Consider the following 26,287-nt stretch of genomic DNA (forward strand, 5'->3'; position numbering starts at 1 on the left):
ACTGGAGGGAGGCATGTTTAAGTGGGGAATGGAAGTCATTTGCAGCCTTTTGCTAAAGTTAGTGAATTTATTTCTGTGTTCCAAATCTCCTTTCATAGCTTGTGTCAAACGGCACACCAAGTTTTACTGTTGCCAGCTGACGTAGCTGCCTGAAAGCAGCCGCATTTCTGTACAGCTCATGAGTGCTAGACAAGAAGTAGTACAGGTCTCCAGCAATTAAGAATACAGCATAGGTAAATTATAACAAAGGAACTTTCAAATAAGCTGGTGAATACTTGAAGCACATACAGCAAACAGCCCCAGCTCACTAGCACTCACACACATTATGATGCATTTCCAAAGAAACAGTTTTTTTCAGAGGTTCATGTAAACATCTGAATTCACCTGTTATTTCACAGTATAAGAGTTTCAGTTCTCAGAGTTAAGTGTCTCTATGTCATTATATGTATATACCATACGTTCTATGGCATAATATGCTACAGAAAGCTGTAATGCAGTAGAGGTATGTATTCCACTTTATGTAAATTATACTTACATCACTTGCAATATTTCGAGAAGCTTTAGCAGCAATAATAGGAATGGCATCTGGTTTCAGATCATATCCTTTGGCAATGGTTTTTTTCCAGTCTGCTTTGTAGTTAGCCTTATAGGGAAAAAAGGTATGAGTTCGCAGTGTTACAAGTAGCAATTTTTACAAAGTTGCTTAAGCCAATATTTTGATTCCTATAACTATAATAAAAACATGCAGTTTAGGCTGTGCAATTGCAGGGAAAAATGTTAACCTGTAGACAAACTACAGTTATATTATGATAAATAAATCTACTACAAAGATAGGAGAGTCCTTCAAGACAACCAGTTTAACTCAGATAGCTAAATCATTAACTCCGTAAGCATTTTTTGCAATTTTTATGTGGAACAACTCTATCAGTGGCATTTTTGCCCTTGCTTAAGCAAACTCATTTTTCATTTGACTGAACCTTCAGAAATTTTTTCCTGTTAGCTTCAAAATCAGGCCTTGTGGACCTAAGCGACTGAAGGAACCAGTCTGGCTGCTTTTTTGTTACCAATCAGTGTCTGGACAGACTAATAGTATTTCAAGGCTATTAAAGGAGATGTCAGCTTTTACCTAGTTCCTGGAGGCCTGATAATGCCACCAAAAAATTTAGTATCACAAAGGCAATAAAATTGATACTATCAGTGGAGGTCTTTATGGTGTTGGATAGATGCAAGAAGTGATGGAAACCAGGCAGACTAGTAGCTGAATGGCAGAAAAAGCCACTGTCTCCACTGGATGAGTTAATTTCCTTTCAACACCCAGCAGCAGGAAGCAATATACAGAGAGCTTGTACTGCTTGCCTATGCAATGTGTTTTATATAAAAGTAGATGACATAAGTCTCCAAACCTATAGGAATCTGAATAATTAGTCGTGCTGGCTTTCTCGTTCAGTCTATCCAAGTAGTTTGAATAAAGCACTGAAATGTGTTTATGTTCATGTGTGCTCGAACAGTTTAAAAATTTGCTTAACAAGCACAAAATTCATTGACTTCTAGAAGTAAAAGTTTAGCTGAATTCAGAGTTCATGCATTTCTATATTCAGTATCATAGCATGAATGAATAAAAGTGATTTTTTCTATTAAGTAAATGACAAATAAATATATTATTGAACAAAATATTGATTATATGCTCACATCACTCAGATTGAAGGCATTGACCCTGGCTTGAATAAACTGAGGAACATCAGGATCCAGGGTGTATTTGTGTTTCATTTTTTCACCCTCTTGCTTATAGGTTACCTGCAAGGAAAAATAAAAAAAATACTTGTTGACAAGTACAAGGTAGGTAATATTAGTGTTAACAAATAGACACAAAGCAACAATGCTTAATTCTTACTAACAAATTGCAATTTTACTATTTTTACAGTTTTTAAAATATAAAGGTTTTTTTTAGATGGAATATCATTAACATATAAATCATAAATATGCTAAAAAATTTAAATCAATATATTGCATTAATAATAAAAAATTTCTTACATCACTCAGTTGCTTGGTGTTGTGCTGAGCTAAAACCATTGGTATTGAATCTGGTATACTTGTAAATTTGATGGTGTCTGGGTGCTGACGATATTTCTTTTCATTTAATGCATCTCCAGCCTTTTTAGCTGTTTCAACATCCAGCGAACCGAGAGGACTCCATCCAATACCCTTGAACCAGCTGTTATACTCTTGTTTGTATGCATTCTGAAGGAGAGAAAGACAACATGGACTTAGATTTTTCCCACAGAACTGTAATAATTCTGTTTGAAACAATAATCACATAGTCTAGCTAGTGTGTTCTACATTAGCAGGAAAAATTTATAAATTCTTGAAGGGAACAACAGATTTTTTTATGCTTCTCTGTGATTTCATAAGGAAGAAAATGAGCTATTGTATTTTTGATTCATGATTCATTTCTTATGAACTGCAACATCCCTTCAGTATTTACCAACCTTCCTTTTCTTTTACCCATGTGAAAAAATTCACCAACCTTCAACTCTTAATAACTTCCAAGCTACCATATGGTGACCGTTTAACATGGTTTAATTTGTTCTGTGTTTCAGCAGAATCTATGAGACTTGGCCTTACACAAAGGTCCACAGAGCAGAGGCTCAATTTTTGGTTTTCTTCCTATAGTTCCTTCTACAGTAAAATACGCAGAATTCACAGATTGCAAGTGAAAAATTTATTCTGCCTACAAAATATGCAGAAGGTTAACCCATATAAACATTCAGACAGGGTCAAGGCACAGTCTGAATGCAAGGATATTGTGGACACTCTTTTTTAAGACCCTTCCATGTTTGAACTCTAAAATGAGTGGTCCTCCTTAGGGATCCATACAGAGTTAAATTCCACAGTATACAGGAGGTGCAGAGCGCAACCATGTATGCCAAGTCAACCATTTGAAACTCTGTATCTGCAAGAAGGACAGAGAAGGTCCTATGAGGGATCTCCCATATTAAAGATCTCCAGAAGGTATTTCTAATAATATCAACAGTGACATTTTGTCCACTCCTTCATCTGAAATAGTTAATAATAGTCCAACTACACTATCATATCTATCTCACGTGAAGACAAAGCAAAACAATTTAAAAGAAGTGTTAAAGAATAAAACAAAATTATGTTAGTTGCTAAGTAAAGTTTTCTAAGGAAATGTGAAAAAAAAGTTTATTTGAATTCAATATTCCAGAAGTCTGCTCTCCACTGATACACCAACATCAAAATCCTCTTGAGTAGAACTCAGCTGGAATTTGGTATTTTTAAATGCCACCACCAGCTGATAAAACTTCTAAGGATCTTCCCCAAGACATAAGAAAAACAGACTGTTCCCATACAGTCATAGCAATTTTCATTGAATATAAACTCATATCTTATTTTTCACAGTGTGCAGGAAAACATCCATGAAATTGCAATCATTAAAATACTTACATCACTCTGAATTTGCATCATGTTCTTCGCCAGCTCAACGTCCATGGCATCTGGCAGATAAGTGTAGTGATGGATCAGATTTTTGTAGTGGGCATTAGAAGCTACATCCTGAGACTGTTTAGCAGCCTGGATACTGTACATGTCAGGAGGTGTATGATAGTTAGTCTTGGTCTTCTCATAGTCTTTCTTGTACTCATGCTCAGACTGAATCTTTGCTACATTCAGGTAGTGGACAAGCTTAGGGTCATCTTGCAGGCTTCTGAAACCAACCTGTTTTCCTTTGGCCTTTTCATATGCTTCTTTATATTTATACTAGAAACAGAGGAAAAAGATCAAATGTACTGTGGCATGACTACTGGTGTCCACACTAATGCAAAACAAAAGAAAAAAAGCAGCTCTCATGACTTTCATTGGAAAAAGAAGCTGCAAGCAGTTCAGAAAGATAAGCTCTCCTAAAAGGGGAGAGTACACCCAGCAACTGCACCTACATTAGCTTTTCTTGCTCCACCATCTAAGCCTGTACACAACAGGTTACACACACCACAATAAGATTTAGAAACATTAGCTTTTCTTGTAAGGAAGGGAAAATGTTTCCTAAGCATTTCTGTGTGGAAAGCTGTATGAAAAATATCAGAATAATTGAGACAATCCTTCTCAGTCATTTGAAAGCAATAGCAAACAAATGGAATATGACTGGACATCTTCCTCTAGTTATATGAAACCACTGGAACATATCCCACCTTATACAATTTGCACTATAAGGCTGTCTGATTCATGTATAAGCCATACTCCACTGTGTAACCAAAAGTACCCTTAGCACATATTGTCTCCTGGTCTGTAAATAGGTGCTAATGTAGTATGTTTTCTGGAAATTCATCACAGAATGATTGGAAGAACTACTGATTTAATTTCTCCTGTGAAAAGTGGGTTAAGAAACACAGTGCAATAGCATTTGCCTACCTAAAGCAAACAAGACGAGTATAAAATAAGTTCTAAGCAAACTAAGCCTTTGGGAAAGACTGAGAATCTCTTTCGCATAATACTGACTCTAGTGAGACTTATGCAATGTAGGAGGTCTACCATATGGCCTGCAATGGACAACTTTTTTACTAAATGCCTAAGAAAATTATACCTGGAACAGATACTTACATCACTAGCAATGTTTCTTGAAGCCTTGGCTCGAGTAATTGGAATAGCATCGAGTGACACATTGTTCCCTTTAGCTATTAGATCATGGTAGCCTTGTTTATAATATGCCTAAAAAAGAAAATCTGTATTATTCTGGAGAACCTAGTAATCGCATGAACTATATGCAAGTCAATGCTACTCCTAAGCTACTCTAGGCAATTCTTTAAAGGCAGACGCAGTGGGAATCATATACAACTATCAGTCTTCATTTCTGAGAACAGATTTATCTATTAATTATATTAATTAAATGATTACATGATTAAATGGTATCTGGTTGGAAATTCAAACGACACCAAGAATGAAAAATTACAGTGATACAAGTTGATTATACAGAACTGCCTATCAGGGAAAGAAATCTGCAATATGAGCATATCTGTAACATATTACTCAAAAATTCATTAACATTGTGTAAAAAATGTTGTAAAGAAGTCACTTACATCACTGACATTAGCTGCATTGTATCTAGCCTGGATAAACTGTGGGACATCTGGGGTAAGAGTGTATTTATGTTTAACTTCCTCTCCAGAAGATCTGTATAGTTTCTGTAAAATAAATGATACTGAAATAAATCCTTCTTTCCTTGTATAGCTAGCCCCAGCTCACTGTAAATTAACCATGGGTTTATGTTTGATTTTGCAATTAAATGTACATTGCCACCTATCTCATAAAGATTGAGGCTGCACTTTTCATACAGAATTGTTGATCTTGTTGATAGAAGGAATGGACCCTAAAAGCTCTATGCAGTCTTTACTCAGTAAAATTAAGCCCTTTAATGGGACATAAAACCCCATTTCTGAAAGAGTGGGATAATAAGGGATGGTAGGTGAGTGTAACATAGAACAGCTTGCTGGTTTATAATGATTGACATACTGTGATTCATCAAACATTCTGTAATTCATTCATTATTGTAGGTGGTAAAACATCAATAAACAATTTGAAAATGTCACATTTTTAAAATCAAATGTATTTCAAATATACTTAAAATATAAATGGACAGAATCAGCCGATGTGAACTGAAAGAGCCACATGATTTCCATAGACATTTGCAGACATATACCAGGCAAAATCTGAGCACAAAACAATGACAACACAGAGAAACACTTTCAGGCTAATAGTACTTTAAAAAATTTTAAAGACAGTGCCTTAAACTCTTCAGTAGATACATCTCTACTTTACTATAACACCCATTTCTTTCTCTACTTACATCATTGAGTTGAACTGAATTCTGTTTGGCTTGGACCATTACTGGAGAGTCCACCACACTTGTAAATTTAATGGTGTCCGGATGCTGGCGATATTTCTTTTCATTCAAGGCATCTCCAGCTTTTTTAGCTTTTTCTACTTCTAGTGAGCCAATGGGGATCCAACCAATACCTTTCATCCAGTTATTATAATCTGCTTTGTATGCATTCTAATAAAGGAGTGAAAACAATGTTTTAAAGGTTAGGAATTAGAAAAAACAATTCAGGGACCTCTCCTGAGTCTTCACAGTTTTTGCTTGAGACATCTCAAAAAAATTCTTTTCACATGAGATTTTACTTACATCACTCTGAATCTCCATCATATTTTTGGTCAGCTCCACATTCATTGCATCTGGTAAGTAAGTATAGTGGTGTAGGGGGTTCTTGTAATTAGCATTGCTGGCAATCTCTTGAGCCTTCTTGGCACCAACAACATTGACCATATCCAGTGGAATATTGTACTTAGTTTTTGTTTTCTCATAATCTTTCTTGTACTCTCGCTCAGACTGCATCTTGGCTACCTTCATATAATGAACGAGTTTGGGATCATCTTGGAGGCTTTTGAAGCCAACAAGTTTACCCTTGGCAAGTTCATAGGCTTTTTTATAGTTAACCTGTTAAAATATAATAGAACATGGAGAATATCATCTTAAGTGTAGTAACTTAGCAATAAGTAAATTAAAAGTAAAAGCTACCCTGTTTTTTCTACAAAGGGTATCCCTCACATTTAAGTCAGTGACAATACATCTTAATAAAACCAGACATGTATCTCTTCACAATCCACTGCTACACAAACCAGTTAGTTAGCTTTCAAAGTAGCATTATCTCACTTGTACTGATAATAAGAGGGAATGGAGTCTTAAGTGACTAAGGGACTTCCACGAGGCCATCCCCAAGAATCTGCCCAAAAGCCAGTGATGTCCTAGAGTCTTTTATCTCATTTATGTCAGGCCTATAAATAAGGACAGAGAGAATTCAGGGGTCCGTGACTGCTCCTGGAGCTGTCATTACTGACCTACTCCTCATGATTTTCCTTAATCATATTGGAGTGCAAGATAGCCTATTTATTCACAGAGAATTACATAATGAAACAGCCTTTTCTAAAGGTAATTATACAAATACATTAGTGAAGCAATGAAACACCAATAAAAAAATAACTGTGTTAAATACATCCAACAACATGCTCAAAAAAGGCAATAGTTATCCTTCAGATATCCTAGTAAACATAATTGCAAACATTGTTTATGTAAGCTCTTTTGAATTAAACAGTTCCTTTAGGAAGGATGTACTTACATCACTGGCAGCCTGCCTAGCAGCCTTGGCAGCTCGGATAGGAATAGCATCACTTTTTAGATCATATCCCCTTGATTTTAATTCTTCCAATCCTGTTTTGTAATAGTTCTAGAAGAAAAGGTGAATTTTGAATGAACACTTTCTAGCTAACAGAAACTTCATATTGTAAGTTGAATCAAGAGCTCTGGATTCAAAAGATACTTACATCACTAATATTGTAGGCATTAACTTTAGCCTGTATAAACTGGGGCACATCTGGAGGGAGGTGGTACTTGTGAATAATTTCTTCACCTTTAGATTTATACATTATCTGCAAAGAAAAATAAAGAAATTTAGCAGCCCAATGTTTACAGATTGTAAATGCTTAATAATGCTGAGTGACAGAACTTAAAGATCTCATGTTACCTCACTCACAAAGACAGACAGAGATAAAATCCTAGTCCTTGCCAAGTGAATGGTATAAACCCCACTGACTTAACTGGTGCGAAGAATACATTAAGAATGATGGACATAAACAAAATTACAAACATACACACTAAGAATTGACATGAACAGCCAATTGAAAAACTAAAAAAAAAAAAGTGATTTCCAGGTGATTTTCCACTGCAACAAACAGCAAATACACGCAAACGTTTTTGTGCTTTTGTGTGTGTATATGCACACACATTCACCTACACATTCATTTCAGGAGTTCTCTTAAAACTGGATGATAAAGTGAAGGTGGCCACAGTGCAGAAATTGATAATGTCAGAGTGTAGCAACGTGTTTTCTAGGTTTACTTACATCACTCAGCTGTTTGCTATTGATCTGTGCTTGCTTCTGTACTGGAGAGTCAGTCACCTGAGTAAATTTGGTTTGATCAGGATGCTTTTTGTAGGTGTGCTGAAGAAAGATAATAAATATATTTGAAGAAAATGCATATAAGCAAAACTATTTTATAAGACATTGCAATGTAGCATTACTTGGGATGGCTAGCAGTTATGGCATGCATGCAGATAAGCACTGTCATGCACAATGGTTCTCATGTTACTTTTTAACATAATCAGAGAGCAAATAAATTTTTTAAAGTATTTTTAAACTATTAATGTAAAATATTTTATAGGTATATAAATACTATAATGTATAGCATACATTATAATATATTATACACATTATAGTATATATATTTTAGTATATTATATACAAATATATATTTAAAGTATTTTCCAAGTATTGGTAAATTAAATAAAATTAGTATTAATAAAGTAACTGAAGTACTTTTAAAGTATTAATGCAAAAATATGTTGACTTAAGCAGGCAAATGCTTGAGGTTCATTCTTCGTTTTGGTACTATTCCTCTAATTTTATGGTTTTAGTTGTTAAAAAAAAGATTGTGCTATATCTGTCTTGATCACTAGATGTCACAAAAGGCTCTAAAATACAGATGAATATGTTTTTTAAAAGTCACATACGCTAATAAGGCCAAATTCAAAATCATTGAAGTTAACAGGAATCACTCTGTAAATTACTACATGCCTCAGAAAGAGCTACTCTGCATGTAGCTGGCTACTTGATAACCACTACTGTCCTGTACTTACATCTTTACACTGGTCTAACTTCTTAATAGCTTCATACTCTTGAGTTATGGTCTGAGGGAAGTAGCATTTTGTCTTTTCCTCCTCATAATCTGCTTTGTAATTTTTCTAGGAATAAAATCAACATTCAGTAAGAAACCATAATTGAGCTTTCTCTGAAGTGAAAGTATGATGGTGAAAACAGAATGATTGCCACACTTACATCACTTTTCATAGCTTCCACTTTCATGCAGTGTGTATGATGTGGGTCCTCAAAGCTGCCCAAATAGTGTCCCAAAATATTCTTTTGATATGCATCTTTATATTTTACCTGGAAAAATAATCACAAGTTGATAAACAAAAGTAATCAAGAGTGTCAGTACTGAACAACGTAACATAAATCAAATACATACATCACTAAAATTCTTCAGAACAGTATCAATCTGGAACTTTGGTGTGTCACAGTAATTCATGCTGGTTCCTTTTGATTGTTCATAGGCCTCTTTGTATAATTTCTGCAAAAGAAAATAACGTCAGATAATGCAGTAGATTTCACTGCAACTCATTCACAACACATTAAAAATGACAAGTAAAACTGTGAAATGATTACAAAGAAAAGCTTTCCCAGAAAATTGAAAAACAGATGACACTTTTTTCCCCATGATTTTTTAAAAACCCCTTTTTTTAGTGACTGTTAGGTTTGTAAGGGAAGACAGAAAGGTCCGACTAACTTCTGACATGAACAAATATGCAGTCTCTTTCCACACAGATGAAAACAGCAAGAAGAGAGAAATCAAGAAAGCCATTACAATGAGCAACCAGAACACAATATATATGAATATGCAAAAGCACCACATATTCTATCATTATCAGCATCAGCTGAAGTTCCTTAAAACAGTAAGGGAAGAACTGTAACTGTCAGCTTGTGATCCATTTTCCACAGGGACCTAATGAACTATATAATAATTAGCTTCCTCATAACGTGCCACAGCTATTGTTACACTCTGCTGTGGAGAAATGACTCCTTATCTATACTGTTCTGGTTGGTGGTATCTCATGACAAGTACCGGTCTATAAAACTAAAAATACTAAGAGATCCAAAGGAGAAGCCTTGTGAAGAAATGATGAGTTTCGTTTATTGTACATGACTGAAAATCATCCAGCTGTACTTTGATAATACTTACATCACTCAGCACATTTCCTGCAGCTTTTAATTGCCTCAGCAACGGGTTCTCTGTAGCAGGAAGCACATTATAATCTGCAACAGCTTTGTTCTTTTCATAGTCTGCTCTGTATTTTATCTTTAAAAAAATAAAAATAAAAAGGGTGAGGTTTTAAAAATCAGTATTAAAACCCAAACACTCACTAACCTTTATCATCTTGAACTTTTCAGGAAAATTTCCCATTTTTTAACTTATGGTTCATGATGGCAAAGGACCACGAAAGGCACTCAGATCACAGGAGTGCATGGATGATGAGATGGGAGGCAGGGTCACAACAGAAGTGAGAGCTATTTAGTAGATGTCCCCACCTCTCACCCCTCTCCAAACATTGTAATTTTTCAAATAGCGGTTGACATCTCAGGATAGTCACACTCATACAATTTAATGACATAAGATTGTCTTTGCTGATGCATATACTATTGCAGAAAATGCAGAAGCCAAACAAATACTGTTTTTTGAACAAAAGATGGGCCAGCATAATGTCACTGAGATACACTGAGCAAAGACGAGTAAATATGAAAATACTGACCCAAACTCAGCTAGCTTAAGTTGGTCTTGGTTAACAGTATTGATTTGTTCCAACTAAAAATCAGTCACATAACATAATCAGAACAAACAATGAAGCAAATTCTACTTCACTGAAAGAAAATTATACTTCTTGGGTACTATTGTGGAAGATCATAGGCATGGTTAGGAGTTGTTACAAGCTTCCTAGTGGGAAGCACGCAAGAATACATCTTTTGCATATAAGAAAATATTTTTGACACTGGAAAAAACAGTTTCAGCACAAACTGGCCTAACTTTAGAACTATACTCAAACTAAACAAATGGGAGCACACATAACATACCTTACTGACATTATCTGAAAGTCGCTTATTAGCTTCATATTCTGGAGTTTCAGTCTGCATAAAGTATATTTGGTCTTTGATGTTTTCAAAGTCTTCCTGGTATTTCCTCTGTTAGGAACAGAGACAAACAGATAACAACATATCAAATGTACTTACATTATAAATGAGACATCCACTAAGTAGCTTATTTAGGAAAAGAGAAATACCACAGAGTGGGCAAAATCAATCAGTATTCTCCACATTAACATAAAGAGAAGATAAAGCTGTTCAAGATTTTCTGAAGAATTCACTTACCATACTTATATTTTCTGCATTCATTTTCGCAACTGCAACATCATAGCATGGAGTTTGACTCCACTTGCCTTTAATATTGTCTTTATAGTCCTTGTGGTAAATAATCTATAACAAAATAAAAAAATAAAATTTAATCCCCAACATACAGCTCAATTTTCACTTGACAGATCTGTTTTCAAAAGTTGTCTTTTTAAAATTGCTTCACATTTCACATCTGCCTTATAACCACTTTATCAGTTATTGTCTAAAACACCTTAAATATGATTTGGCCTAACCAATTCAGTATTCAGTTATTTCTCTTAGTACCTTCCCTGACCAAAAAAAGGATAAATAGGTGAAATAAGTCATCTCTTCTAGAAGACATTTATTAATAAGAAAATCTCTCTATGAGACATCACTAACATATTCCTTTAGTTCTGTTTTCTCACATAGTATTGCTGTCACAAATATGTTTGTCACATAACATTGGGACATAGTACTGCCCATTGGTTAAGCCAGGATTTATTGTTATTGCTGCTGAGACTTCTTATAAGCAAACCCTTTTAATATATGGATAGCCTGGTATATGTGATTTCTATTAGACTATATTCAAGCACGTGGAAATCAAGTATCAACTGTTTAAACAGACAGTTTCTGTCTGTCTAATAATGAAACATCTTCCTGAGTTTTGCCTCAGTGTTCCAAATGCATTTTCAGCCACAGTTGCATTGCTTATCACAAAAAATACAACTTCTCCAACGTCTTTTTAATTGTTACCACATTGATAAAGAACGTATACACCAAAAACAACCTTAAAAAATTCTACATTTTATTGTTTTGGAGATACATATATAACTTACTATTTTATTCATTTTAAAGAATTATGATACTGATCTTGCTTTTTACAGGTCTAAAAATTTTCTTGATGACAATTTAGCTTCTAAGCTATGAAGGAATAAGATTAAAGAAACTTTCTCTAAATGAAATATTACCTTCTTTCACCTTCCAAATGGGTTCACTACAGTATTTTCTTAGTGGTTTTGCAACAGTAAGTGAACACTATAACTCTCTAATCTTAAACAGCAAATAATTTTCAATACACAACAATAAAATCATGCACGTTCTCTTCATAATAGCTAAATTCTGAACTGAGTTAAAATCCCACTTCTGTCTTACAAGAGTATGCAACTTAGTTCCAGTTTCTTCAGCAAAAGTTGGTCTTCCTGTATTTCTCTTCACCTCCTGCATTCCTCAGATGTGTTTTATTCTAAGAATACCTAAAATTAATTGACAAGGACTCGTGCCAGAGTCTTTGTTAATCATGCCACACGGTTACGGAATTTAATGTTGAATGTTACTTGTTAATTTGGTGTGCAAATCAGGAAACAGTTATCTAAGTTGCCAGACGTTTCCACTGATTGGTATCCTTTAACTTAAGAATGCTTGGGATATGTATGTGTACAATGGTTTGACACTGAAATGAACATTTAGAATGTATTCTGCACAGTTGACCTAGGCAACTTTTCAGCAAAATGGGGTTATTCCTTGTAAGCAAGTAACTCACTCCAAAACCAGATACATATTTATATATCATTGTTTACATTTAAGAGAACAGCAAAATGGATGTTGTTTATTGTTTTCTCCTGTAAACACAGAAAGTGTAAAGCAGAAGACTAAAAAAAAGAGGGAGAATAGGAAGTAATGCGTGTATGGTAGAAGCAGAAATGTTTTGTGAAAACGAAATTCACTGACAAGAATAAAATTTCGCCTTTCACCTGAGCCTGGGCAGGATTTTCTCCAAGACACTTGAGTAAGAAAGGAACTGACTTCCACCACTGAAAAGCAAAGGGGTCTTCATATGAGCTCTGTTCTTTTCTTTTGCTTTCCCTTTCCTTAGGTACCTTTTTGCCTCTCTAACTCCAAAAGTGAGGTTTCTGCAAAAAGAAGAGCACTGCATTCTACTCACATCACTCAGCTGTCTTGTCACTTTCTTGGCTTGTTCCACATCAGGTGGATCTGGCAGAGAAGTATATTTAGATTTTCGTTCATCATGCCCTTTTTTGTAGACAATCTGAAAATATGAAACAAGTAAATATTTACAGTAACTACCAACTTAAGCATCAGAACATTTACTGTTAAACCTGCTAACGCCAGCATTAACAAAAGTAGTTCTGTCCACAGCTACTGCAGCATAAACTCTTTCAATCAGTGTATTCTGGAAGACTACTGAGAAGTCTCTTGATAAGAGACAGTGAAAAAGAATCAGTTCCCTGGGAAAGTTTTCAAATATATTACTCTGTTGCGCCTGATAAACATGGACTGGTGAACTTCTAGACATCTGCAAAATTCACTGAAATCTCTACCTGAGACCTGAAATGCTTGGTTGAAGAGTTCTATGTATTTAAGTATTAGTAAGTCACACAGCCTCACAAATTCCTGACTTTTCTTATCACTGTTTTAGCGAGACAGATTTGTAGGCCCACAACAGTGAACTGGGCTTTCAGCCAACCCTGAGAGTTTCTCCACACATTTTGAGAGGTACTCGAGGTCTTCTTACCGATTACCTCAGAAGATCTTTAATAAATTAATTATTTCATTCATTCATAATCCAGCATCAAACTGCCAACAGATTTATACTCTAATATAGATTATGTATTTTTCTATTGAAATAGCACTACTATCAGAGCTCTCAGTGCACACCTACACATTTTTATTTTCTGTTCCATTATGAAGTTTTTATAGCTAGCTAAAGTCCACCACGAAGTCTACCAAGTTACACTGTAACAGTGACCCAACTGTCAATCAGGCTTTCATACTTACATCACTCAGAGACTTTTGAGCCTGTGCCACCCTTCTGAGCTCTGGACTGTCATTGTACGGATAGAATAATGTTTTGTCTCCTTCCCAGTCTTCAGTATAGAGTTTCTAAAAAACAGAAAAATGCCAGAATATTCAGGACGAATTGATCACTCTGACTTGGAATCCTTCTTGCACTTCAGCTGCCTAGACCTGCGATTTTTTTTTCTTACCTTACTGAACATTGCTGTGTTTTTTATTGCATTCACAAGCTCTGGAGCATCAGGGGGAAGCAGGTACTTGTCCTTATTCTCCTCCCAGTTCTGTTTATATAATACCTGGAAAGAAAGATCAGCACATTGGTTACACTGTCATTAGAAAAATATTTACTTTTGTGAATAAACTACCTACTCTAAAGATTTTTTTCAAAGTGAAAGGTCTCAAACCAGTGACATTTGAAGACATGAACTAGAAACATTTAAGATATATTTATACTTGCCTTATCAACTTCTCTGCTATCTCTCTCTGTGCTTCTAAACTGTTCTTCCAAACATTGCTTTAGTGCCCTGAGCTGAAAACTTTATTCATATCAGTAACCTTATGATCCCCAAATGTTCACAACCCTTCCAGAAAGTCAGAACTCGCTCACCTTGCTCACTTGCTGTGACACCTTCTTTGCATGTTCTATATCCTTGGCCTTTTCATCAATGTGGCAAATAGTTCTAGCAGCTTCACCAGCCATGCGGTATTTAACCTAGATCAAAGCACAACAAAATGCATTTATTCTTACAGCAAAAACTGACAGGTTTTTTAAAAAGCAGAATATTGACATTTTGACACTTAATACTTTAAACACCCAAAACCTGAATTCAGTAAAGCATTTAGGACTAGTTGTTCCTTAGAAATTAAGACTATGGAAACAAACAGATTTTGTGAATTAACTGAGAAAGAAATACAGCTTTGAGACAGTTTCAAGAGATGTGAATCTAAGTTAGAGTTAGTGTCCCTCTGTAATCACAGAGTTCTTTCTAAGTGTACTTCCACCCTGTATAATGAGATAGAGAGATCCCCACGCTATGCAGTATATCTCAGTTTCATTACCATGTAAACACTAGCTGTAGTGCCAAAACCAATATAGCTACGTTATCATGGCAAAACAGCAGCTTGGGCACAAAATCATCCTAATGTGGTTATACCACTCCCAGCTTGACAGCGGGCTCAGTCAGCATTAGCGCATGGATTGCTGCATCACATTCCTCAATATATCCTAAGTCAGGAGCAGAGTAGAATTTAATGCACACTCTTCTGAACACTGGTTAGGTTAGGTGACTACCCTCTTTAGGGGTTCCCACTCCTAGGGACTCAACTCTCCCTACTCACTGTACAAAGAATTAGGAAGCCTTTGTAGGCGGATTTCAGTTTCTCAAACTGTGAGGTGTATTGTTGAAAGGTAGACTACAGCTGCTTAAAGGAAGAGTGGAGGATGAGCTAGCTTCCAGAACTAAAGGCACTGCATCAGTGGGGCAATTGCACTCAGGCTAGCTTTCAAAGGCAGATCACTAAAAGTGGGATTCACACAGAGAGGACAACACCTCTTGAAAAATCCCATAGTAAATAACAAGATGTGCAGAAGTTCATTTTGCAACACCTGGAGAATCTAAGCATCATTTTTCCAGTATCTCTTTAGGAAACTTACTTTCAGTTGCTTTACGAAAACAAAAATGTTTAAACACATTTTAAAAACAGAATTCTAGGGTTATTTACCCAGCGTACAACTTAACCTCAACAAAAATTCATCAGGAACATCATTCATGATGACTGCAGGACATAGTGTGTGAAATCTTCAAATTCAATGATATGTGCATCACCATCATCTCCCGTGCCTGTAACTTCTGATCAAAAATTTTCAAACCTCTTTAGGCACAATGAAACAGGGCTATTATGCAGCTAGAAAGGAACCATCACATCTCCCTTCCCAAAAGGCCTAAATGTCAACCTACAACACAGAACTCCAGTTGTCATATATTCTGTATTCCTCAATCTTGTAATCTAATAAAGTTTCTGCTAAACTTTCAGATTGCCTTATCACAATATCATGAAAAAATTATCACTTCTATCTAACATTTAAACTTGTGACTCAATTTTCTTCTTTACCACTCAGTAAATATTTTTTCTTATGACAATTGATACCTACCTCACTGAGCTGGTCTTGCACTTTCTTGATTCTCCGAATTTCTGGGGTATCAATCGTGGAAGCATATGGCTTTCCTTTTTCTTTTCTAAATTTTTCTTTGTACTTGTTCTTAAGGAAAAAAATGACAAATATAATTAAGACATATCCTAAAGCTCTGGCAGAAATGTATGTAGCAATTATTGATTTTTTTTATCTGGTTAGCATAGGAATTTGGAGCAGATTATTCAATAATACAAACTAGCATTACTCAATTACATTTGCAGAGTTATGCTTATTTTAACCAACTGACTTTCTTCCATCTGACACAACAGAAAAAATCCATTTCTACCTTTAGCCTGGTTTAGATCACCTCTGATTATGTTCTCCTTAGGAGCTTGATATTGATAAATTTACAGTTACTGTTTCATTGATCAAAGATAAGGAAAATATGTAGGTGAGGGTAGCAGTTCTAGGCCTGTGATCTCACATAACCCTTAAACAGTGAATGCTGGTAGGTAATATATATTAAAATTTAGGAAAACGGATCTGACACCATCTGCATCTGTGCAGAGCAGTTTTCCACTTTTCACAACATCGCATGGTATTGGTCTACCGGACTCTGATATCCCGTATCAGGAATCTAGGTTGGTGCTTGTTCCTATATACTGTGCATAAGGATTTTTCTTGGAGATATATATAGAGGGATAGAGAAATACGCTATTATAAAAAATACTGAGGTTTGCTATTCAATAGACATTAGTCCCTGTTATCTTCCTTCACTCAGATATCCAAGTCAGATAATGCAGGAGTTCTGATAATCTTCAGCCATCTGCCTCAAGCCACTTTTTGTGCCTAATAATTACTTAATGCACTCAAGCAGGAAATGGGCAAGAGAGGAGCTAATTCAAAGAAGGAAACTTCCTATTTCAGCCAAATAACATTAATACACATCCTGAAATGAAGTACTGGAGACAAAACAGTAGCATGAAGGTTTGCAATAATACCTATTAAATATTTGTAAAGTTGGTGTTCCTCAAGAAATAAAAGACATGGGACTATTTACCTCACTGAATAGGTCCTTCATTTTATTACTGTGTTGCAGATAAGGTGTCAAAAACTTAGATGGGTCCACTTTTGTCCGTATTGTCTTCTTTCTGACTGGAGGTGCTGCATCACCAACAGCAGTTTCTTCACGTTCAGCAATATAGGTGATAGTTTTAGGACCTGTGAAGTCTGTGCTAACAGTCTCGGTGACCTCAGTGATCACCTGGGAATAAAGAAAAAAATAATTATTTGCTTAAACTATAAATCATCATTTTATGATAAGCATTTTTCACCTCCCCTATGTAGTAAAAAAATACTCAGTTCTTATCCAGGGACCACCTGCAAGACAGAAAATCAGTGACACTTTTCCTACCGGAATTACCCAGTATGCCTACTATACATCACCCAACCTAAAAAAAAACCACAAGGAATTAACTGACTGGCTTATTTCTGTATCAAACTCATGTAATTATTCTCCAGAGGAGCTGGAAGAGTGGGGCTCCTGTTGCCTCTGTTCTATATGCATAACTTCCACTGGCATCAGGGGAGTTCTCAGGTGGAACCACTGGCTACTAAAACCAAAGTGTAGAAAAGTCCTTGGTGCTGAAGTTGCGTTGAAGACATACATTGCACAGCCAGCACTCCTACTGACATCACTGAAAGTTGTGAAAGCAGGTCAAAGGTGCATACAGTCATTCAAAAAGATTATCTTCTTGCAAAAGGAAAGGAATGGACGCAGCAGACAGACGAGACCAAGTCTTTGGGATCTTGTAGTAAGTACACGATGTACCAGCTGACTGAACACATATCTAGAATCCACTTTTTCTACTAAACTACATTTTCTCATAGCCAGATCGCAATCATGGCAGAGACATAGCTGAGATACTTGTATAATCAAGCAAGCAAGCATCCATTGGAAATAACCCCTTAATTAATTTAAATTTTTTATGTATTTGTTTATCAACGTATTCACGCTGTAAGCAATAATTTTAATACTAAGATTCTACTTTAAAACATTTTAAAATAATTATTACAACTTTAAAATGTGCTCCAAAACCACCTGAATAAGAAAGTATCAGGATTTATTTCATATGAACTAGCTTTAAAAAAAAAGTGCCTTTAAAAAGGAATATATGAAGCTCATATTTTGGATTGCTATTTGCATCAGCATGAGACGGACCAGAAAATACATCAAGCATTAAACGTTAAATTGAGAAGTATACAAAACTTAAATTATGTAAAAATGCAAAAAAAAAGGTACATTTACTATGTGAACATTAATTGCATTTCACTGAGATATTAGTTACTTTAGCACTCCCATAAGTTTCTCTCTTACAACTCTTTTCAAATATACGAGTGTTAATCTAAGTTTTGGCACTGAAAGCACTGGAGAGTTTGAAACCTGCCTAGGTGAACACTGTGAACAGCACTACCTGCTGTTAGCTTTACAAGAAAACAGTGAAGCTACATGCTTTTATAAAAAGTTGTAATACATTTCTCAAACTTAGGAGAGGCTTGATTCTGAAAATACAGAATTTTGTGCAAAAAAAAAAAAATGCTTTTACTTTCATATGATAACTCATAGGACCACATGACACTAATGCATTAGACTGTATTTACAGCTGATGGGAAAAGGTCTAATCACACTAGCTAGAAAGACATTTGTACTCATACGTAATTCTTCATTCCACAATACTGTTTTTAAAAACTGATGCAAGTCAGACAGAGAAATAATCAGTCATGCTATTGCTCCCTTTTAATCCAGTCTGGCTACAGATTTTAGAACACCTGATGAACGCAGTGGATGAATTAATCTTAAAAATCGTAAGATGGCAGTTTCCTTCAAAAGTGTAGTCCTAGATTACTTGCTCCAACAGTGTTAATCAAATCGTATTTTATTAAATTAAAAATACAGGAAGACTTTGGGAACGAACCCTTTGTTTCGAAGGAAACACACTCACAAAGTGAAGCATTAAGCTTTTGTTTCCACATAAGCATATGCCGTAAAGAATATTTCATGGTAACATAGTAGACAGTTGGGTTATATCTATATTATAAATAGAATTTCAAATTATGCTACTAACTCCTTGGTGACTCAAATATTTGTTACCAGTGACATGAAAAAAACCTGCAAACCACCACTATTTAGTGAAATTACACAAGGTGAAGGGAACAGAACTGATACATGTAAACTGGTTTCAGGCAGAATCTTTTCATATTTCTCTTCATAACAAGGTTAAGACTAATCCATATATGTGCCTACCATTCATATGTACATATCTAGTCACATTCACATCCTCGATAATTCTGCTCATTTTTAACATTAATAATTGGATTTTGCACTAATAATTTGATTTCTGTCATTATGTTACCCAAGTAATCTTCCTGCCTGTGTTTCTTGTTATTAACATAACCTGTTGCTTCATTTTGTCAGCTCCTGTGCAAACAGCTGCTGGCCAGGATCAAAGGGAAGACTATCAGCAAGACACATGGCAGGACAGAAATTAGCACACTCCTTTTCTGATGGGCACATCCATATCTCCTTCTAATGAAAACCAAAAAGTGGCAGATAGGATACTCAGAACAAGCTAGGAGTCCTCTAGAACATCCCACAACAGGGTCTTGCAGAGGAAATAAAATATTAAGAAGCAACTGTTCACTGATATTTGTGTGTTTAATATGAGAAAACAGTCCTCAGAATACAAAAGGCTACTAATTTAGCATTATGCATTAGTTAGATACATATATACTCCACATGCAACATCACAGGGACCTTTACCTCATGTGGTTCACCCTCCTCAATAATTGTCTCTTCAATGTAGTACTATTAAAAGAAAAGAAAAAGAATCATTGTTAGGCCAGATCATACAGAATAGCAAACTGTAGCTTCTGTTAAGCTGTTTTAAAAACACACTTCTGGAGAAATAGGCCTGTAGTTCATAGATACCTATGTAGTCACATTTGCATCCTTAGCAATTCTGAACATCTGTTCATTTTTTGCATTAACAATTGGATTTCTTCCATACATTCCTCAATTAATCATCCTCCCAAGTAATTAAGGAAGGATCATTATCTAATTTTACCCACAAGAGGGAAGGCAATGATGACCACACTAAAAGAAAGAATCAGCATTCAAAAAACCAGGATTTTCCAAGTGTTTGGTAACAAGCTGAGAGGACTGTAGTAGGTTTCTCTCTCTAAGGCTGCCCTCAGAGTTGTTCCTACTTACAGATCCTTGAAGGACACCAATAATTACTGGCTGCCAGATAGACTCTGTACTACTGATCACAATTCTGAGCTCTGCAGTCCAGACAATTTTCCACCCACTTTATTGTCCACTTATCCATCCCACATCTCATAAATTTGGTGATAAGAAGACTATGGGAGACTGTTTCAGAGGTATTCTTAAAGTAGTCAAGATAGGCAACATTCACTGGTCTCCCCTTGTCCATAGCAGCAGTGAACTCATTATAAAAAGCAATGAGTTTGGTCAGCCATGATTTGCCTTTGATAAATGAATGTTCACTGCTCCCCATGACCTTTATGTCTTTCATGTGTTTAGAAATAGCTTCTAAAAGGATTTGCTCCATAGCCTTTCCAAGAACTGAAGTGGGGTTGACCAGCCTGTAGTTCCCTGGATCTTCTTTCTTGCCTTTCTTGAAGATGGGTATGACATTTGTCTTTTTCCAGTTGTCAGGAACATCCCTGCATCACTATGAACTTTCAAAGATGACAGCAGCCTTGCAATGTCATCAGCCCATTCCCTCAGCAGCCCTGGATCCATCCCCTCTGGTCCCACAGAACTATGTACAGCCCAGTGGGTTAAGTCACATCCCTAACTCTGTCTTCCTCTGCTGTGGGTACAACTTCACTCCCCCATCTCTGCTAAGAAGCTCAGAGATGTGGAAGACCATAGGACAAGCCTTATCAAACCTGAAGCAAAAAAGGCTTCAAGTACGTCAGCATTTTGCCTGTTCCTTGTCACTAGCTTCCCTGCCTGCTGAACTATGGTCCCACACTCAGCTTTCCTTTTGCTGTTGATGGTACCTGCAGAAACCTTTCTTGGTGTTCTTCACTTCCCTTGCTGGCTTCAACTCCAGCTGAACTTTGCCCATGCATGTAGAAATGGAGTTTATAATGTCTTATGTCTTTATGTTCCTCCCAAGTTGCCTGCTCCTGCTTCCACCTTCAGTATACTTCTTTTTTTGTGTTTGAGCTCAGTCAAGAGCTCCCTGTTCATCCACACCAGCCTTCTGCTGTGTTTGACTTCTGCATATTGGACTGAACCATTCTTGTGCTCTGAGAAAACTGTTCTTGAGGATCACCCAGCTCCCCTGGGCCCCTTTGCCCTCCAGGGCTGTTTCCCACGGGATCTTCGCAAGCACGTCCCTGATCAGGCCCAACTCTGCTCTTCTGAAATCTGGGATTGTAATTCTGTTTATCTTGCTCACTCCTCTCTGAATCTTCAACTCCACAGTCTCATGGCCACTGCAGCCATGGCTTGCCCTTGACCTTTGCATCTTTCACCAGTTCTTTCTTGCTTGTGAGTAGCATGTCCAGCAGGGCATCTCTCCAAGTTAGTTCACCAATCAACTGCATCAAGACATTTAACTTCAGTACTTTCCAGAAATCTCCTAGGTTGCTTGTGCCCAGCCATAGGCCCTTCCAGCAGATACCGCGATGGTTAAAGCCACCCATAAGCACAAGGACTGTGCCCGTGAGGCTTTCTCCAGCTGCCTAAAGAAGTTCCCCGGGGCACCACATCTACTCTGAACTGGCAGACCTGCAGGTGGACCACGAACCTTCCTCCTGTTGCTGGAAACCATGAGCTTCCCGCCTTCTCCATCATGACGGCCACCCTCCACCACCCATTTAACCAGGGTCTCCTTCCTTGCCACGTGCAGCTCTACCTCTTGCTTTTCATGAAGGTGCTCTCATCGTCTTCTTCACGGGTGATGCCGCAAAGCCTGCTCACCTCCTCCTTCAGCAACCTGCAGCGCAACTGACCTGACCAGAACGCATCTCCCACCGGAGGGGCAACAAGGCTTACGTCCCTCTTTGCAGCGCTCTGTGGGCTTCGCTTCCCCCGCTGCCGCCTCGCCTTTCCCCACAGCGGCCGGCAGCCGGAGGCGCCAAGCTCAGCCCCGGCCAGAGCCGCTGCGCCAACGCAGAGCCCACCGCCGCCCTGTTCGCCACTCGCCGAGGCCCCCCCTGAGGCGCAGCAAATGGCGGCCGCACGATGGCGCCGTCCCGCCAGCGCGCCACAGCGCCGCGCCGCCCCGCGGCAGATGGCGGCCGCGCTGAGGGGAGCCGGCCCGCGCCCGGGCTTCACCGCCCCGAGCCTTCGCCCTCCATCTCCCCTCGCTGCTTCGTGAAGAAAAAGGCGTTTAGAGACGTTGCTCTCCATCCGCTGGAGCAAACGGCGCCTGTTTTATTCAAAAGGTGCTTCACTTGCCACTGACTTCCAGAAAGGGGAAAATGAAAAACGCGGGTTTCGTCTTTGAAAATCTCCACAGCAACGATTTGCTCGGGGTCACGCGCCAAAACGGTGGGAACAGAAAGCCCTTTGAATCTCATTAAATTCTCACTAACATTTAAGCCCTTTTCCCAGAGTTCTTCCTCGAAGTTAGGTTCACGTAATTAGCCCATACTTTTCAAGCTGCATCATATCGGGCTGTTTTGAGGCAATTTGTGCTCACTGGCTCTATACCGTGTTTGACTCACCTTCCACAAAACCTCGAGTGACTCGGCAGCAAAGGTTTGTGTCGTTCACTGTGGGTTTTTGCACATCACAAATGGCTACAGTGTCCAGTGCAGACTAATAACTCCAGAGAAAGACAAAATAGTATCTTAAAATCCTCAAAGTTTTCTCAGCCACTAATTATTAAGCAATAATTTTCTACTCCTTCGGAAGATGAATTTCTGATAGAACTCTTACAGGTTTAAAATAGGCAATTCATACAGAAGTGGAATTCTAGTTAAGAAAACTCTAGAAAGGCTTAAGCTGCCTTAGAAATGTACCAGATGCTATTGTTCCTGTTTTATTTAACTTCTCGCTATGAATATCTCGAGGGAAGCTACTGAAGCAGGACCATCTCGGTCTCTCTGAGGGATGTGGTTACAGGAGGGCGTTCGTTGAAAATTAAAAACAAAGAATGAAACAGACGTGTGTAGACAAAAAGCCCCACACACCGTAATTCCAGCAGCAACAAATAAACACTGACAGCAAATAAATATACATTTTGTTACAGAGAGCACATAATGCTCAGGAAGCATAAAGGCAATTACAAGTAACATGGTAATAGGAAAATTAATGAACGACTGGTGTCTTTGCAACTAGGTGGTACAATGTCTTTAAAATGGACTTTATGAACGGTAACGCTTATTTTCCAAAACGCGTTTAATTCAACTGGCAAACCATTTGACTTGACTTCATTCACTATTTGAAACGTGTAAAGTCAGCAGTCAGGGCTCAATGCTGTTACACTGCCTGAAATCAACAGTCCATTGAATATAGTGTGGAGATAATGAGTTGTGGGATGTCTACATTTGTACTGTCTTCCTCTTTTCCTTAAACACAGAGCAATTTGTTATAATCACTTACGTACTTCCTAACACATCATTTCATTTCAGAATAGTAATAATGCAACAGGTGAGACCATACTGGTTGTTAACCTCGTATACTCTTTCAATAGCAGTCATTATTCCAATGGCACTCGCTTATAATAGTAAGCTGTAAGTTCCCCATTTCCTGGGGATTGTTTTAATCAAATTGCTGAGACTAAATAATTAGGCATATAACTGAGTTTAAATGACTTATCGGCAAATTAATCCCTGATGCCACTCCACGTACATCAGGTTTAAATCTACCTCCATCTCTGCAACTTCTAAGGCTAAATTGGTTAATGGTACCTTGGTGGCACAAAGCTGCTGCATTTCTGCATTGCAGTGGGCACAGAGGTGAGGCTAGAAAGAGGCTTCCAAAGTCATCCTCTCTAGCATGGATTGAATGACAGAGGGCAAGCCAGGAGGGAAAAGAGATGGCCCACTACATCTATAATTACACAGAAGAGTCATCACAAAACCTTGCGATGAGAGTGTGGGATGGTTACAATCCTTATTAAACAGAGAAACTATGACAGGAACCAGGGAGAGACTTTGCTTCAGAGAGCAGCTTTGTTGTTGTTGTTGTTGTTTTTTACTGATCAAACCATTTAATAGATATCTAGTCATACCCTAATCTTCAGAGAGCAATCAGCAAGCAACCATTTATGCTCATGAGCAATGTCTCATTCAAGTGATTAATATATTCATTCACAAGGGAGGAAACAAATATTTCTACTCTCAGATTGTCTTCTTACCTCCACTACTTCCTCATATTCTTCTTCCTCCATTTTGAAGGTATTCTTCTGTCTCTCCCCCACTCACTGGTCACACAGCAAATGAAAGTGAGAATATACAGTATTAGCGCAATACTGAAAGTACTGTGAAAAGCTACTAGTCAAGTTCATAAAGCACCTGGGGTCATGGTTAGTAATTAGTCAGATTATTACAATGTTGTTGGCTAATCAGTGAAAGAACTTGAACAACAGAGAGAACTAAAGTTGGGATCTGGCATTACTTTGACTATTATGGGAAAGCATTGGATTAAGTTTCAAACATACTGATATAAATTACAGTTTTGGACAAATACTTTGTTCTAATAGCTGTAACACCAACACTGGAATTCAATGAAAATAAAAAAAAGAAAAAAAAAAATCAGAGGAAGAGATTTCTTGAAGTATGATTTGATTTTTTTTCATTACAACAAAATTATTTGAACAATTTTTCTTTTCTCTGTGGCTATTCTGTACTATTTCATTACATTATTCAAGCTCCTGTTTGAATGGGAGCTTTATCTGTATATTCTACAATATTCATTCATAAGTAAAAGCATAATGTAGAAAAAGATTGTAAATATTTTTTTTAAGTGACCTTAGGTTAATGAGGCAATTTCTGTCTTCCCAGCATTAGCCTATATAGATGCTCTGGGTTTTGGTTTTTTTTTTTTTTTAAGCACTTGTGGCTTTTTTCTCTCTATTTCTTCAGACCTGGAAAATATGAAAATCCATACAGTTGGCTGAATTACAAAGTACAGATTACTGTCAAAACCTTTAAACGAATTAATTAACACAATGATTTTGCTATGAGGCAAAGCTACAATTTTCCACCAGAGACTACAGCCCTGTTTCTAATGTTGGTAGGGGATGAGGCTTTGGAACAGCTGTTCCTGAGTCCAAAGATATTTGCCGTGTAAGCTAATACTACCCAATGACGGGGTGGTTTTGTTTAGCTGGCTAAACTGCAATTCCTTCTGAGGCAAGTGAAGTCTAGTAATGCAGGTTAAATATAGCAACATAGAATACTGTCCCTTTTTAGTTCCAATGTGTTGAGAAAAATTACCCCCCAAAAATCAATTTGTTAAACCAGAATGTTAACTATTAAAATAAATAAAGAATAACTCAGTTAGTAAGTAGCATGTCATGTGAAAAAGTAGGCCAAAGTTTATGAATAAACCCAAGAAGCAGGGATTGCATATAAGGATACAATCTACACAAACTGTCACTATTATAACCTTCAGTTACACCAAAACACAGTTCCTTTCCACTTACTGCAATTTGCAACTAGTCAGCCAGACAGAAAATCTGACTTCCATGGGCAAGGCACAACAACTACTCCCCAAAAAAACTACAGAATCAGGAAACAGCTCAAGATCCTATTCTAAGGAAAAGTAGTCAAACATGATTAAAATGTTCTTACCGGCCACATCCAGTAAATATCCTTAGGAGCAAAGCCTCTCCACTCTTCCCTCCTGAGCAGCACTGGGCGAGAGCGAGCCTGGTGCCTCGGTTCCTAATTACGCATGTGGCCAGCACAGCCAATCTGGCTCCAGGCCGCTCGAGTTTCAGCCCTAAATATACTTGGTGACCCCGGAGGAGGCCACCTGTTCTCAGCAACGTGAAGGAAAAGGGAGCTGGGCACTTCTCTGCTCCTGAGGAAACCCAAAACACACCAGAGCTTGACTGAACTACACCAGGTCTCTGCTGAAATGGATTCCTAGGCAAATCCAAGGAGGCACTCAAGTGGAAAACACATGCACATTTTCCTCTTTCAGAGTTGATAATAATAATGAATTTGAATTGACAGAGACAAT

At 37.3% G+C, this 26,287-nt stretch overlaps 1 protein-coding gene across 39 annotated transcripts in view; it reads right to left on the reverse strand.

Annotated features, from left to right (window-relative positions):
• NEB (nebulin) overlaps positions 1-26,016 on the reverse strand; it is a 130,169-nt gene extending 104,153 nt beyond the window's left edge. For 34 of the 39 annotated variants that reach the window (XM_052793054.1, XM_052793055.1, XM_052793062.1 and 31 more), the window contains exons 1-26: positions 25,894-26,016; positions 24,456-24,521; positions 19,874-19,918; positions 17,114-17,317; positions 16,072-16,179; positions 14,527-14,631; positions 14,111-14,215; positions 13,902-14,006; positions 13,048-13,152; positions 11,103-11,207; positions 10,809-10,916; positions 9,922-10,038; positions 9,151-9,252; positions 8,961-9,068; positions 8,762-8,866; positions 7,968-8,066; positions 7,390-7,494; positions 7,185-7,292; positions 6,194-6,505; positions 5,855-6,061; positions 5,088-5,192; positions 4,612-4,719; positions 3,463-3,774; positions 2,032-2,238; positions 1,690-1,794; positions 536-643 (exon numbers count right to left, since the gene is read on the reverse strand). In XM_052793054.1, coding sequence (XP_052649014.1) covers positions 536-643; positions 1,690-1,794; positions 2,032-2,238; positions 3,463-3,774; positions 4,612-4,719; positions 5,088-5,192; positions 5,855-6,061; positions 6,194-6,505; positions 7,185-7,292; positions 7,390-7,494; positions 7,968-8,066; positions 8,762-8,866; positions 8,961-9,068; positions 9,151-9,252; positions 9,922-10,038; positions 10,809-10,916; positions 11,103-11,207; positions 13,048-13,152; positions 13,902-14,006; positions 14,111-14,215; positions 14,527-14,631; positions 16,072-16,179; positions 17,114-17,317; positions 19,874-19,918; positions 24,456-24,488 — 3,231 coding nt within the window. In that variant the 5' untranslated portion in view covers positions 24,489-24,521; positions 25,894-26,016. The remainder of the gene's footprint in view (positions 1-535; positions 644-1,689; positions 1,795-2,031; positions 2,239-3,462; positions 3,775-4,611; positions 4,720-5,087; positions 5,193-5,854; positions 6,062-6,193; positions 6,506-7,184; positions 7,293-7,389; positions 7,495-7,967; positions 8,067-8,761; positions 8,867-8,960; positions 9,069-9,150; positions 9,253-9,921; positions 10,039-10,808; positions 10,917-11,102; positions 11,208-13,047; positions 13,153-13,901; positions 14,007-14,110; positions 14,216-14,526; positions 14,632-16,071; positions 16,180-17,113; positions 17,318-19,873; positions 19,919-24,455; positions 24,522-25,893) is intronic. The other 5 variants (XM_052793060.1, XM_052793058.1, XM_052793057.1 and 2 more) reach the window with 1 other exon arrangement.
• Between the last annotated feature and the right edge of the window lie 271 nt (positions 26,017-26,287).

Source organism: Harpia harpyja, chromosome 7, assembly GCF_026419915.1.
Source record: "Harpia harpyja isolate bHarHar1 chromosome 7, bHarHar1 primary haplotype, whole genome shotgun sequence".
Classification (NCBI taxonomy): Eukaryota; Metazoa; Chordata; class Aves; order Accipitriformes; family Accipitridae; genus Harpia; species Harpia harpyja.